The sequence below is a fragment of the Cnephaeus nilssonii genome (genome assembly GCF_951640355.1).
Source record: "Cnephaeus nilssonii genome assembly, chromosome: 9".
Lineage (NCBI taxonomy): Eukaryota > Metazoa > Chordata > Mammalia > Chiroptera > Vespertilionidae > Cnephaeus > Cnephaeus nilssonii.
The window spans coordinates 84700789-84715843 of NC_137080.1; the positions used below are offsets into that span (position 1 = coordinate 84700789).

The 15055-nt window shown below is 52.9% G+C and overlaps 2 protein-coding genes across 3 annotated transcripts; one reads left to right on the forward strand and one right to left on the reverse strand.

The window, feature by feature from the left end:
- Positions 1-560: 560 nt before the first annotated feature.
- On the forward strand, positions 561-3470 carry CRIP3 (cysteine rich protein 3; the record flags this gene model as incomplete). The annotated part of the gene is made up of 8 exons (XM_079781692.1): positions 561-687; positions 923-1017; positions 1422-1479; positions 1575-1706; positions 2476-2547; positions 2663-2757; positions 2856-2913; positions 3088-3470. The coding sequence occupies 8 exons, from the start codon at positions 561-563 to the stop codon at positions 3147-3149; spliced, it is 699 nt and encodes a 232-aa protein (XP_079637818.1). The 3' UTR covers positions 3150-3470.
- A 677-nt stretch (positions 3471-4147) lies between these two features.
- SLC22A7 (solute carrier family 22 member 7) lies at positions 4148-9510 on the reverse strand (the record flags this gene model as incomplete). Of its 2 annotated transcripts, none has more annotated exons than XM_079779680.1 (10): positions 4148-4190; positions 4598-4804; positions 5568-5676; positions 5828-6042; positions 6426-6535; positions 6829-6952; positions 7784-7952; positions 8067-8221; positions 8354-8457; positions 9106-9510. In XM_079779680.1, 10 exons carry the CDS (start codon positions 9493-9495, stop codon positions 4148-4150), a joined length of 1626 nt encoding a protein of 541 aa, XP_079635806.1. The 2 variants fall into 2 exon arrangements, with proteins under 2 accessions (XP_079635806.1, XP_079635807.1); XM_079779681.1 differs by having other exon boundaries at positions 4148-4202; positions 9106-9495.
- Positions 9511-15055: the final 5545 nt, after the last annotated feature.

Below are 15055 nucleotides of genomic sequence, written 5' to 3' on the forward strand. Positions count from 1 at the left end.
AAACTAAGAGTTCAATATGATAGCAATTGCTTTTATAGCATTTATATGCTAGGTGCTGTTTGGGCACTCTGCATGTATTAACTTAAATAATTCTCACAACAATCCTCTGAGGTAGAGACTTATCATCATAGTATTGTACAGAACAGAGGCAGAGGATGGTTAAGTAATTTACCTGAAGCCAAAGAGTGAGTAGCAGAGATGGGCTGCAGATTCCGTTGCTCTTAACCACCTGTGAGACTGCCAAGATGGAATTAAACCATTTCAAAGAACCCCTAACCCCTCGCTTTGGGTTTGAAATAATAGTGCTTTCATGGTGTCTACACTCAAGGCATTTTTCCTCTCCATACCAAGCCAGAAACTAGTACCAAGTGTCTTCATTTCTCCCTTTTCTCACAGTCTGGCTTCAGACCTTCTCACTTCTCGGAGGGTGAGAGAGGCTTAGTGTTTGGAAGTAATTGCGAAGTCACCAGCGTCCCCCAGGTGGAGTAGTGCTAAATTTCTGGCAACTAATGGGCTTGGAGGAACGGGGGGTTCAGCCCAATGAGGCTCCAAGCTGAGTCATGGGTGGAGCCAGTGGAGAGGGCGGAACGGAGTCCCTGCTGGGTGCCTACTGTGTGCAGCAACCAGCTTACCTGAGCGGAGCCATGAGTTGGACCTGCCCACGTTGCCAGCAACCCGTTTTCTTCGGTGAGGCCCGGGCTGAGGAACGGGAGAAAACTGGGCGAGTGTGAGCCGCTGGGTTCCCTGAGGACACAAGGAACAGGCGCGGGTGCAAGCCCAGACTCCGTTCTGTCTGTGGGACTGGCACTCTGGCGGGATGGAGCTGGCCTCCTGGAGACACCCCTCGCCGTCTCCCGGAAGCAGGATGGGGCTGAGGGGAAAGGAGGGCTCCTGCAGCCCAGTTCTACCTTGTTCCCTACAGCAGAGAAGGTGAGCTCCCTGGGCAAGAACTGGCACCGCTTCTGCCTGAAATGTGAGCACTGCCACAGTGTCCTGTCCCCAGGAGGGCATGCAGAGGTGAGACCTAGCTGGGGCACACAGCCCTCTGTCTGTCACTGCCCCCAGGCACCAGCCCCATTGTGGCCCTGTTGGCTCACCAAAGGCAACCTCAGTGGCAACTCCCAAAACCACGGACAGGGTGGGCCCCACACCAGCCAGGATTCGGGGACCCTGAGTGGTACTGGTGAGCCCCATGCCATTTGAGGGGGAGGAGGAGGAAGCAGCACTGCTTCCTGACCTGCTCTTGTCCTTTTTCCCGGACCACAGCGGCAATTCTGCCATGCCAGCCCATCCTCCCTCCCAGCCCCACCAGCCCAGGCCAGTAGGCAGACACCTGGCCGTGTGTTTGGTAGGAAGACCTGTGAGGCACAGGAGAAGCCCCGTTACCCCTGAGCAACCCCTTTTCCTCTGCTTGTGCCTAGCACAATGGGAGGCCGTATTGCCACAAGCCATGCTATGGGGTTCTCTTCGGACCCAGGGGTAAGTACCAGTTTGGAAGGGGACAGAGTGCAGCAGAAACCCTCCCTGTGGCAGGGACCTGGAGACTCAAGCCTGACGCCCTCTTCTCTCCGCAGGGGTGAACATTGGTGGTGTGGGCTCCTACCTCTACAACTCCCCCATTCCCACCCGTGCCAACACCACTCCCCTCAACCCCAGCAGTTTCAGCCCCCCAAGACCCAGGACTGGTCTCCCCCAGCGCAAGAAAAGTAAGTGAGGCTGAGCCCCATTTCCCCTCCTCCTGACCCTTCCCAGGCTGGGGAACAGGGTAGAAACAGGTGGCAGTCTCTCACATAGTCCAATGCCTCACATTCCTACAACCTGGTTTATGGCAAAACCTTCCATTATCCAAGACCAGTTTTTTTATGTTTCCTCATGTCAGCTGCTGAGTTCAGAGGTAAAGTGGGCAAATGGCATTACCACCCCCATTTTACAGGTGAGGAAACTGAGGTCAGAGAGGGCAAGTGACCTTGTGTAGTCACAGCTAGTCAGAGGCAAAGCTGGTCTGGAAGTCAGGCCTCTCCCAGGCCAACGCCATGGAAGGAACGACTTATGAGGAGTCATTGAGACAGGGCCAGTCCCTCACATTCTTCCACTTCTCCCCTCTGTTACTTTCTCCTGTCCCCTACAGTGGGCAATGACACCGTGCTCCCCAAACACCTGACACCCCTGCCCTGGGCAGCTCTTGTATCAGCTCAGGTTTCCTGAGGATTGAGTTGCTGACAGGGTTGGGCTGGTGGGCACCTGAACCCCTGGGAGGACGAGAAGGAAGCAGGTGGTCCCTCCTGCAGACAGGAGGTGGGATCAGAGGGGACTCAGCTTTGTCTGAAGAAGGCATACCTATGGCCACCTGGTGGGAGGCTCTGGAGTGAGCGTGGCTTTGGGAAGAGGACAGTGCCATATGCAGACTGGTGCTAGAGGGCCCTACTTAGGCCTGGCCTCCACTTCAACCCTAGCCAGGGCCTCTTCCCCTTTAAGGCCCTTCCCACATGAAGACATTCACTGGGGAGACCTCGCTGTGCCCTGGCTGTGAGGAACCTGTCTATTTTGGTAAGTGACAAGAGAAAGTGTAAGGAGGGGAGTACAAGGTGGGCATCAAAGGGCAGGGAGGTGGTGCAAAGCTCCCTGCCCTGCCCCTAGGGTTACTAACTTTCTCCACCACCAGCTGAGAAGGTGATGTCTTTGGGCAGAAATTGGCACCGACCCTGTCTGAGGTGCCAGCGCTGCCGGAAGACCCTGACTGCTGGGAGTCATGCTGAGGTGAGCAGGGAAGGGATGGGTGGTTATGCTGGGAGGAGAGAGGCTGGAGATAGGAAAAGAGCCAAGCTGAGAGCGCTCTCTTTCTCTCTGTGTCCCAGCATGACGGCGTCCCCTACTGTCACATCCCCTGCTACGGCTACCTGTTTGGCCCCAAAGGTGGGCAGCCCCACCCTAGACACTGGGCTGAAAGTATGGCATGTGGGTCTGTGGGGATGTGTGGACAACTTCCCCTGTAATCAGATATATCCCAGGTCCTTCCCAGTTCCCTCCAGCCCTAAGCCCAGTACCCCCAAGCCCCAAGGCCCTGGGTGATGAGGCTCTCTCCCTCAGGTGTGAACATTGGTGATGTGGGCTGCTACATCTATGACCCCGTGGAGATAAAATCCAAATGAGATGCTTACAGAAGTCGCCCTAACTCAGGCCTCCCATCATCCCCTCCATGATCCAATGGGAGCTACAGAATTCTTCAATCCCATGGAGGTAGGGGAAGATGGGATTCTGGCAGCGTGGGCCTCAGCTCCATTGTAGACCAGAAAGTCTAGACTTTCTCTGCCAACTCCTCCCTTTCCCATTCCTATCTGCTCAGGGGAACTGGTCCACCCCATTTTGAATGTTGGCCTCTTGGCCTTTCCAATTCCTTTCCCCAGCAAATTCCATAACTTCAAGGTACTCATAAAACTTGTGTTTATTTAGGCTTCTCCAATAAAATGTTGGCTCCCATGTCTTCATTTCTTTTTTGGGCATGAGACCTAGACAGTGGGTTGGAGGGGGAGGAGGGTGGAGGATGCATTACCCTGCAAAGTGCCAGGGAGGTAGTAAGACCAGCTATGGAACAAAGAGCTCTGTTCTCTTGGCCCTGGCATTGGGCAGCCTCCAGCATTACACAGTGGACAGCATGCCCACAGGCGTCATCATAGGACGGTCCCTTCTTTAGCACCATGTCTAGAAGAAGCCCCTTATTCTGCACGTCATTGAGTGTGACAACAGATAGATCCTGTGGTGAGGTCTGTTAAGAGGTTTCATTATCCATTTGAGAGATGAACAAACTGAAGCTCCAAAAGGGAAAGCCACATGCCCAAGGTCACACAGCAAATCAGTGGCAAAGGTCAGATCAGAAGTCAGCACCAGACTCAGTGGCTTCCCATTCAGGGCTCATCCCACAGCTCCATACCGCTGCCCCAACCCAGGGGGAACCTTTATTTATAGAATCCCCTTAGCCAAGAGAGAGGTGCCAGAATTCTCCAGCAGCCCACTGCATTCTGGAACTTCTGTTGCTAGAAGTTGGATGAGCACAGAGAGTGGCATTAGTGGCAAATCCAGCCCTGAGCAGGGGGCTCAGTGCCCCCAGCCCTGGTCCAGAACTTCTGTGGAGTTCTGCTCCTGAGACCACTCAGTCATGGACCTGCTTCATGGGCATCTGTTCCTCCTGAAGGCTGGACAGGGCAGTGGGGAGGAAGGAGTCATGAATAATGGTGGGGTTTAGCCCCTGAGTCTACCACCCCAGCCTTCCCCATTAGTGCTGATCTAGGGCTCCCCCAACTCTTGGTATATAAATGTGTGTACTCCCACAAGGGACTCCTACACATGCTTATACACATCCCTGATGTGCAGGTATACCTGAGTATGCACACATCCACCTCTTCCTAGACAGTCTTGGGTATTTATGTACACACATATGGATATGAACTTGAGCATGCTTTTACACACACAATTTACATACTTCAGGTCATGCACCAAGGCATACTTGCATACATGCACCAGATACAGACATGTCTTCCTCTGAATCCTACCTAAGGTGTCAGGTACCTGAGCACCCATACCCACATGCAAGTGCACACACCTCTTCCCCTCCACATCCTGGATGGTCTCTGGCAGCCGTGCCTTCCTTGTCTCTGGCAGCAGGAGAGCAGTGCAGGCCGCCAGCAGGGCAATCCCCCCATAAATGAGCTTGGGCAGTGACGGCCATACTCCATCCAGCAAAGCCGCCAGTGGAGCCAAAGAGCCCCCCAGCCGGCCCACCAGTGCAGTCAGCCCCATCCCCGTCTGTCTGTTCAGAGAAAGGATGGGGGAGGGGGTTGGTGCTCACAGCTACTTGGAGTCATGTCTCATGGGGCTTACCCCTGGCTGGCAGGGAGTACCCCCTGTTGGTACCCCCTTTTCTCCCCAGACGGCTAAGAAAGCTGAAGCTTCTCTCAGGTGGTCTTCCCACCCACCCCTGGCCAAGCCCACCTCCCCCAAGTCAACACCCACCAGAGGATGGGGCCCCCGTTCTGACGGAGTACCAGTCAGGTATCATTGAAGGAAAAGAAACCTCACAAGAAAGGGGGCGGGGAAAAGTAGTGTGGAAGGAAGAGGGTCAGCAGCTCACAGATGATGCCAAGCTGTCAGAGAGCAGGTGCAAGGCTTTCTAATCACACTCAGCTGCCTACACGCCTCCTCCTCGCCTGCCAATAGCTAGTTGAAAGGGGCCAGGCCTTGTGTCCAGACACAACTCCCAAGGGCAGCTCTGCCCGGGCTGTGGGGAGATGGGACGGGGTGGGCAGATGGGGCTTGCCACTGTGTTCTTCTAAAGGAGGCCCAGAGACGTGGTCTGACCTCTCTCAGGGTCACTTAGTGAAGAAGATAAAATGCCCCACCTTCTCCCAGGTTGAGGCCAACGGAGGCTCTGATTAACTCCGTATTCCGAGTGCTGTACAAGGAATGGGTGAGAGGGACTGGGATGCCGTGGGTTGTGTGTAGGTGGGGGTGTTGGTAAGAGATGAGACTAACAAACCCTCTCCCAGGGTTGCCTGGGACTCGGCTCCCCTCACCTGAGCACAGTAGGGTACAGCTCCGAGGTGAACAGGTAGGCAGTAGTGAAGGCAGCTTCAGAAAAGCCTTTCCCCATCACCGCCAGGGCGGTGCTCCAGTACACCTTCTCTGGAGGAAGAGGGGTTCAGGATAGAAGGCGGGGTCTTCAGAGAGGGCACGCCGGCATTGGCCGTGAGCCGAGGCTTCTGGGAAAGGGCGGGGGTTCTTGGCCAGGAGGCGGGGCCTGGGCGAGTGGGCGGGGCCCCAGGGCCAGGCTCACCGGTGGCCACCAGCAGCCTGAAGCCCAAGGTGAGGGCGGTGCCCAGCAGCGTGCCTGCCTGTGTGAGGCGGCGTCCGGCGTGGCGCACCGACAAGTAGACCAGCAGCTTGGCGGGCAGCTCCACGGCCCCGAACAGCAGCTGCGTCTGGTACACGTTCAGCCCCAGCCCCGACACGTCCAGGCTCAGGCCGTAATAGGAAAAATTCACTCCAAACCTGAGAGGGTCACAGTGCCACTCAGGGCCCTGCTTCCCTGTCCTCTCCGGAGAGACCACCTCCCCCGGTGGCCAAAGCTTCTTTGCCTAATCTTCACTGCAGCCCTGCGAGGTAGGAACTAACAGCTTCCCGTTTTACCTGTCCAAGGTCTCACAATAAGGAAAGGGCAGAGCCTGGATCTGAACCCACGTGACTGATGCCTGCTCCATCTTCTGACCTTCCAGAGCCCCAGCCCCCCAGCCCCCATCCACCACCCCCACCCCGCTCTCCACAGTTAGAGTTTACTTGTCCAGTTTCCTGTTCTACTCAGCAGCATCCTGAAGTCAGCCCCTCCCTCCGCGCCCCCTCCCCAGCCCGCCAGGCCAGGCCAGCCCCCTCCTCACCACACCATCATGCAGCACAGTGAGATGTGCCGGAGCCGCGGTGTCCGCAACAGGTCCAAGTAGGAAGGTCTTCGGACCACCCGCTCTGCAGCTGCTACTTTGCTCAGGGCCTGGTGGGGAGGAGAGTTGGTGACATGGAGTTGACTGTGTGGCCTTAGCCAGGCACATGGCTCTCTCTGGGTCTCTATTGCTCCCCTCTGCATTGTAGGGGGGCGATGGATGCACATGGGAGCTGAGTAGGGAAAACCCGGCTGAGGGTGTGGCCCACCAGAGGACATCCTGGGAGAACCCTACATTGGACCAGGGAGCTTTTCCTGCACACACAGTGGGCCCCAGGAAGGGAGTGCTTGACACACGCCACACACATGTACTTGGATGCACTCACACACACATTCACCCTCACCTCCAGGCTCAGGCTGTCCTCACCCACAGGCCGCCCATTGAGCCTGGCGCAGCAGAGCAGGTACCTGCGGGCCTCTTCCACACGGCCCTGAGTCAGAAGCCAGCGTGCAGACTCAGGCACCCACCTGGGGGACAGCAGGAGGCCCTTCAGTCAGACCCTAAGCCATGGCTCCCTCCTGGGCTCACCACAAATCTTCCCAACCCTCCTCACCTGATGAACTTTTATTCATTTTTAAGGCCCAATTTAAAAGCCACCTTTCCCCACTCTTCTTTGCCCAGGCCTATTCTCCATAGCCCGGGCAATGAATTGGTGTCACCCCCAAGATCTCAGCCCTCAGGATCAGCCACCCACTTCTCCCACAGGTGACAGGAGGGCATAGGATGAATGAGAGACAGACCCAGAGGTGTCATTCAAAGCCAGCTCATTTGGGGGGAGGCAATGCAATGCCCACACTGCCTGGCCTTCCCTCTACTTGGACTTCCTACCTCCATGCTGTCCTCCAGGGCACCAGCCTCAGTTTGTGCTTGGCTCTGTCATGTCCCTCTTTTTTTTTTTTTTTTTTTTAAATATATTTTATTGATTTTTTACAGAGAGGAAGGGAGAGGGATAAGAGTCAGAAACATTGTTGAGAGAGAAACATCCATCAGCTGCCTCCTGCACACCCCCCACCGGGGATGTGCCCGAAACCAAGGTACATGCCCCTGACTGGAATCGAACCTGGGACCCTTCAGTCCACAGGACGACACTCTATCCACTGAGCCAAACCAGCCAGGGCTCTCAGTCCCTTTTGCATCCATCTCCATCTGCCTCTTTCTCTGCATCTCATGTATTGGTCTCTGTCTCTGGGTCACGGATTGTTTTTCATTCTCTTTGTCTCAGTCTCTCTGTCTTCGAATCTCAGCCTCTGATTATTCTGTCTCTGGCTTCTAACCCCCCAGCTGCCCACAGGCCTCACCAGAGGCTGACGATGCCTGGGACACAAGGCAAGGTGACAGCCAGCAGAAGCCATCGCCAGTCCCGTATCAGGTACCCGACCAGTGCCAGCAGCATCACTCCCCCTGTCCAGAAGGTGCTGCTCAGGACACCTGCCACGGTGCGGTGTCCCACGTCCAGCCACTCCAACTCTGTCCACAGCCAGAGACAGGAAGACAGTTAGCCAGGGACATATGGCTCAGTCTCACCCTGGACAGTTGCCTCCCTCCAGCCCGTCGGCCCTGCCCACTCTTTGCCTGCCTCACCCAGTGGCATCACGATGATGGTGAAGCCAGCCAGGGCTGTGCCAGTGAGGGTGCGGGTGATGACAAACATGATGTAGCTGACCGAGGCTGCCGAGGCCAGGCCCATCCCCAGGGCACTCACGTAGGCCACCAGCAGCAGGCGGCGCCGCCCAAACCTGCACAGGGTCCTGCAGAGTTAGTTCCCTGCAGAGGGGAGATCCCAAGACAGAGGTAGACTAGGCCCAGACCCCAGCTAGTGGGAGAAGGTTCTCCACCCCACTCCCTCATTGACCCCCACCTCACCCCACCTGTCAGACAGGTATCCGAAGGCCACAGCCCCCACCAGCACACCGATGAAGAAGAATGTAGAAGTGGCTCTGTTCAGGCCTTTCTGCTCACACACCAGGTCCCACTGCAGGGACAGGCAACGAGGGGCCTCCCATGGGCACAGGCCCCTCCCCAACTGGCACCAACCCCTCCACTCCAGACCCTGGGTACTTCTGAGGTCAACTGGGCCATCCTTGTACCTCCGTGTCCGATAATAAACCTCTAACTGTTCCCTTCAGCTTGCGGGTGGGAGACTGTCCCTCCCCAATCCTGCAGCTGCAGCTTCTTCCCATGGAGGGCCTTGACCATGACAGCAGGAGGCCTGTACTCTCCCCCCCGCCCCTGCCCCGAGAGATTCTTTCCCCACCTGCATGCACCTCCATTTACAGACAGATTCTGTGAATCCTAGACCAGGGGCCCAAATGAGGCAGAAAGAGGAGGAGCCTCTGTTGTTTCTCCACCTTTTACTGCAGAAACACCCTTCTCAGCTCTCAGACCCAGCTCCCTAGAGCTACCGTAGCCTTTCCTGCCGTAATTACCTCCCAATTAATAATAGCAGCTCCCCACATGTAATACCTTAATCAATAAAATTTTTTTAAAAAAGTAGTAGCTCCCATGTATGGGCTCTTTACTACAAACTTTGTGCTTTAAATTAATATATCGACTGAGACTCAGAAATAAAGTAATGAGACCCATCCCACTCACGTGTCCCCCAGCCTCCTGGCTCAGGTACCTCCGTTGCAATGGTGGAGGAGAACTCCGAGTGGTCGTACTCCCAGCCCTGAGGGCACGGCACTGTGGAGGGCTCACCCTGCAGCTCCCCAGGACTCTGCCCTTCTCCCCCCAACGTAGTGTTGGGGAGGGCCTGGGAGTAGGTGAAGCGGAAGCAGGAGCTGAGTGTGCCATCCGACTCCCGGGGAAGGTGGGCCTCCAGCCACAGGTCCTGGCTGAAGTTGGCAGGGGCACCAGGCAGCACACAGTGGTGGGCAGGCACAGCAGCCAGGAAGATGGGCAGGAGGAAGTTCATAGGTAGCAGAATTCGGGGCAGGGCCAGCAGGGCCACATTCCGCAGTTGGAAGGGCCCAAAGCCACCCACCTGGTCTAGCAGCTCCTCGAATCCCATGCCACCCACAAATAACTGTCCCCCGTGTGGGCTCCCTATGTAGGAGTCAGCACAGCTCAGCCCACCCACCATCTGGACCCTTGGACTCTGGAGGCGGGAGCAAATAGACTGATGGGCGGAGAGGCTGCAGCCACAATCCAGCCCTTGGGGGCTGGCCCAGGACTGGGCCGTCCCTGGCCACCTTGGGATCCCTGCCTGTGCAGCCCAGTGTCTCTGAGGGAGAGGGCTGCCATCCATTCAGGGGTCACTGACTCCATGGCTCTGGGACTTACATATTAGCACTCAGGGACCAAGTGGGGTAACCTTGGGCTGCCATGATGGGTAGCTGGGAGTGTAGGAGCTGAGCCCATAACCCCTTGATCAGCAGAGCTTCAAGGGTCCCTAAGAGGAGGAGTCTCCTGGGCATGGTGCCAGCCTTCTTGGATGCCCTTTGTCCTATGCAACCCAGGTGAGCCTTGCCTATTTGCAACCACAGCCTGGCCAGCAGCCCAGGATTCAAAACCAGGTGAAGGGTTTTTATTGCTGAGCTGTGAGTGTTCTCTGTACCCTGTCAGATTTACGTCCCCACCTGGAGCTTATGCCCTGGCCTGAGACACACCTGGAACCACACTGAGCAGCCTGGCCAATCTGGGGATCCCAGACCCATCACCCTCCCACTTCTTCACTCAGGCGCTCTTCCCATATACACATTCCCTCCTGCCTGCCCCCACCCCTATTTCCAAGAGCTTCCTAGATTACCCCAAGGGCGTGGGTAAGGAAGGAGAGGGATTGCCATAGGTAAGTGCAATGCCTAAGACTTGGGATGTGTCTATCTTACCCACTCAGTTCTCATAGCCCTGCCACAAAAGCACAGCAGAAATCAGCAATGTCAAGTGTTTCTGATCTGATTCTCCAAACACCAGGTGGGCAAAGCTGGGATGTTATCAAATTATGTTCCAAGGCCTCCAGATTTCTAAGCAAATAGGCTTCTTCTTCTTCTTCTTTTTTAAAATATATTTTTATTGATTTCAGAGAGGAAGAGAGAGGAAGAGGAACATCAATGATGAGAGAGAACCATTGATCAGCTGCCTCCTGCACACGCCACACTGGGGATCAAGAATGCAACATGGCATTTGCCCTGACCAGGAATCAAACCGTGACCTCCTGGTTCCTAGGTCGATGCTCAACTACTGAGCCACGCCAGCTGGGCAGCAAATAGGTTTCTAAGGGCCCAAGTTTTCTAAAAAAAATTGAAAATGATAAATTTCATATAGCCCCCACTTTGAACAGATAAAGAAATGGGGTGTGTGGCTTGCTGGGATCCCACGGTGACTCAGCAACAGAACTGAAGAGGGGACTAGGACCCCTGACTCTGGCCCAGGCCTTTGACCTCAGCTGCTGAGCTGGGGATGTTGCAGTCCGCACTAGGCTGGGCTCCCTCACAGAGATCTGAGGGAAGGGCTGTTCAGTGACCTGGTGTGTTCATGGTGGTGTCAGGGCACGGGAGTGAGGGCAGTGATTTGGAGGTGGCGACAGGAGGTGATAAAAGTAAGAGATATTTGTTGAGTCTCTAGTGTTACCCCACTAGAGTGCGGTACGAAGATGTCTCAGACACAATCCCTGCCCTCAGTGAGGGTGCAGTCTAGCAGGAGGGTTAAAATGAGTTACATAAACCTTCCTACCTGTCTCACCCCTTTCAACCCACCCTCCACATACCTGCCACAATGAACATTTCAGAACAAATGGGACAGAGGAGTGTCTCTGCTTAAAACTTTCCCCAGCTTTCACTGCTGGAGGGTGAAAGTCCAGCTCCCTAGCTTGACCCATATAACCCCAAGACTGGCTTCTCTCCACCCTGCCTCTGGCCCCTCCCAACAAGGCCCCCTTCCCTCCAGTGCCCCAAACACACCAGCCTGTTGGCACCTCACACCTTGGTGCAGAGTCACCACTGGCCTCCCTCTTATTCCCCGGGTGGATGCCCAAGGCATTTTGGAGGCCAGCTCAAGGGTAAGACCACTCCTGTCCCATTTGCTATCACTCACATGTGATCCCCACGCTGTCTGTTCCTCCCTCATTTAATGTTATATAATCATATTATTTATATTGAAATATAAAACACCACAACACTTTGCAGCTCCTGGGAGGTACGTTTTGCTGCCATTTCATCTCCATGGTTCATTCACTGGCTCCACAGGTGAAGACTCAGGTTTTCCCACAGCCTGAGACAGCCAGTGAGGCCGGCCCTGGGCATTGGCTGTGATGCCTTTGTTTTCACAATGGGGATTTCTCTCCTGCCTTAACATAAAACGTAGCTGATAGTCATATAATGGTCACCTCTCCCTCTTTGCACTGGCACCTAGGAAACCCAAATCTAAATCTGCAGCCCCTTTCTACAGCGAGTAATTTTGGCATTAACTGTACCCCTGGCTTCATCTTACTCCTTTGTCTTCAGCCCATATGGTAACTCGCCTCTCTGATGGCATCAAGGAATGATGGTGACAATGACCATGATGTGTGGAGGCAGATGATGGATCTGGACAGGCAAGGTATGAAATGCCAAGAGTCTAACCAGAAGGCAGATCAGCTCTGAATCACCAGTTAAGAACTTGTTTTGATTAAATTTTTAACGATCCCCATCCTCCTCCTCCCACCTGGAAATCCAAACCTGAGCTCAGAGGCCAAGATGGAGGAGACCTTCATTTATACCAGACTAGGTGGGAAGGAGCCTTGTGCACTGGAAAAAGAACAACTCCTTAGTTGAAATTATTACTAGAACTGTTAGAAGATTTGGGGAAGAATGAGTTCCTAAGGCAAACAATTCCCTATTTGGGATTGCTTGCAATAGAGATTTCTTACACTTTAGGACTTCTTACTCTTTTACTCCTCTCTGCATTGAGTGACCTCAGCTAACCTCCCTATCTTGGGGTTTCACTGACCATTAACCATTGCAATAACCCATGTAATCATTTCCTACGTTGATGGTGGTACTGATGGAATCATTGTAATGGTAAGTATGATGATGAGATGTGTAGTAGTGATGGAGGTGGGAATACTGATGGTAGAAATGATGGTGATGGGGTGATTGAAATAAGGATGAAGGTATGGGGCTAGGGATAATGGTAATAGTGATGTGGTTATGAGGGCAGTTGTGATGATGAGGATTATATAGATGGTACTGATGATGGTGGTGGTTGTAGTCATGAAAGTGGTGGTAATGGTGATAGCAATGATGGTGGTGATGGTGGTGATGGAGCCTAGTTTGGGAGAAGGGTATCTGCAATTTGAGTGACGATGGTGCTGGAATGGTGGGTAGGAGAGTCAGAGGTGGGTAAGGAAGATAGTGATGATTATGATAAAATTGATGGTGGTGGTAATGGGTGATGTCACACCACTTTGGGTTTACTCTACATGGGATAAGGAGGAATGCAGAAGATGCCACCTGGGGCTGATGGAAATGGGCTTGTATTATATTTCCTTCTAACCTATGGCCAAATTCCCATGACCATGCTGACTCTCCACCCCATCACCTCATCACCATGGGCAATGATCACGCTCCTACATCTGCTGAGGTCTTAGAAGTCGTTCTGACCTCCCTTCAATATTGAGTTAGTCTCAGCTCTTGTCCCGGTCTTGATGCCAGGACAAGAGTAGCCAATGGGAAAATATCAGCAGGCCCCAGTGTCTGTTGGTCAGAGACATGACACCCTCCACACTCCCACCTTTGTCTCTTTTCTCCAGGGTGTCCTCAAGGGACCTTTCCTCCCTATTAACAAAGGCCCCTCCAATGTCTCTGATCTGGTAGCCCCTATGTAGCTAGCTCCCGACTGAGCAAACTTGCTCACGCCATTTATTTCTCTGTGCTCCTGCCCTCAGAGCTTGCTTGGCCACAGGACAGAAAAGAGAAATATCTTTCTGGGGGAGTGGGGAAGAGGTCGGCCATGCCCTGGCTGGTTTGGCTCAGTGGATAGAATGGCTTGCAGAATGAGGGGTCCTAGGTTCAATTCTGGTCGGGGCACATGCCGGGTTGCAGCCAATTGGTGATGCTCTTTCATCATTGATGTTTCTCTCTCTTCGTCCCACTCCCTTCCTCTCTGAAATCAATAAAAATATGTTTTTTTAAAAAGAGGTCTGCCAGGGGGCGGGCAGGTCCTAACATGTGGAGCATCAGGTAGGCCCTAACTGGGCCTTGGGAAGTGAGTGAGCCCGACAGGTCTCGGGTTCCTGGGGGAGGAGGGGGTGGGCGGATAAGGGGGTTCTCTGCAACCTTAGCTCTAAAGCCATCCTCCTGGGCACAGCCTACCCCTGCCTCAGGCCAGGTCCTGCCCCCTTCACTCCTCTCTCTGCTCCCCAGTTCACACCTGTGACCACCACACTGAACCACAAGCAGTTCTCACACCTTCACAACTTCCTTGCCCATGCTGCTCCCTCTGCGAGAATGTCCTCTGCTCTTTACCTGGCTAACTCTTGTTTATCTTTCAAAATTCAGTATAAGAGTCATATTGATCTGAAAGCCTTCCTTGAAGTTCCCAGTCTAGGCTGGGAGTCTGCCTGAACCTTGTGTATCAGCGTACACAGCACATGTAAAGTGGAAGTTAATTTACAACCCCCTCCTTCACAGCTCACTGTGCACTGTTTCAATTCCCCATCTCTGGCAGCCTCTGGTACATGTGGGGCTCAGCAATAGGCTGCAGAATTAATTGGACGAATGAATGATTAAAGGAATGCAAAATAATGAAGGAATGATCCATAGAATTCTTTCATTCTCAATAATAAAATAAATTAAAAATAGAACAAGATATAATTTTTCATCTATTTGATTATTCTGGGGATTTCCACTAGAATTAAACTTAGAAAAGTAAGCAAACATCAAAGCAAGGATATTAATTGTGGCACTATTTGAAATAGTAAAAACTTAGAAAAAATCTAATGAAAATCAGCATGGAACTGGTTAAATAGATTAGGAGGTGGAACATTCATGTCATGGACTGCTAAGTAGCCATTAAAAAGAATGTAAGGATCCTCATACATTACTAGTGGAAATGTAAAATGGTGTGGCCACTGTGGAAAAGCTTCAAATGTCTCAAAATATTAAACATAGAGTTACCATATGACCCAGCAATTCTATTTTGGATATTTTCACAGGATATATATCCAAGAGAAATGAAAATGTATGTCCACATGAACACTTGTAAGCAAACATTCATAGCAGCATTATTCAGAATAGCCAACAGGTAGAAAAAACACCAAGTCCACGATGAATGGATGAACAAATGTGGTCTATCCATACAGAAGAACATAATTTAGCCTTAAAAAAAAGAATGAAGTACTGATAGATGCTACAACATGGATGAACCTTGAAAACATGCTAAGTGAAAGGAGGTGATTACAAAGAACCACATATTGTAGGATTCCAATTATATGAAATGTCCAAAATAAAAAAAATCTACATAGAGACAGAAATAGTAGATTAGTGGTTGCTTAGGACTGGAGAGTTTGGGGGGAAATGGGAGTGACTGCTAGGGGTGATGGAAATGTTCTAATACTGATTGTGGTGATGGTTGCACAACTCTAATTATAGTAC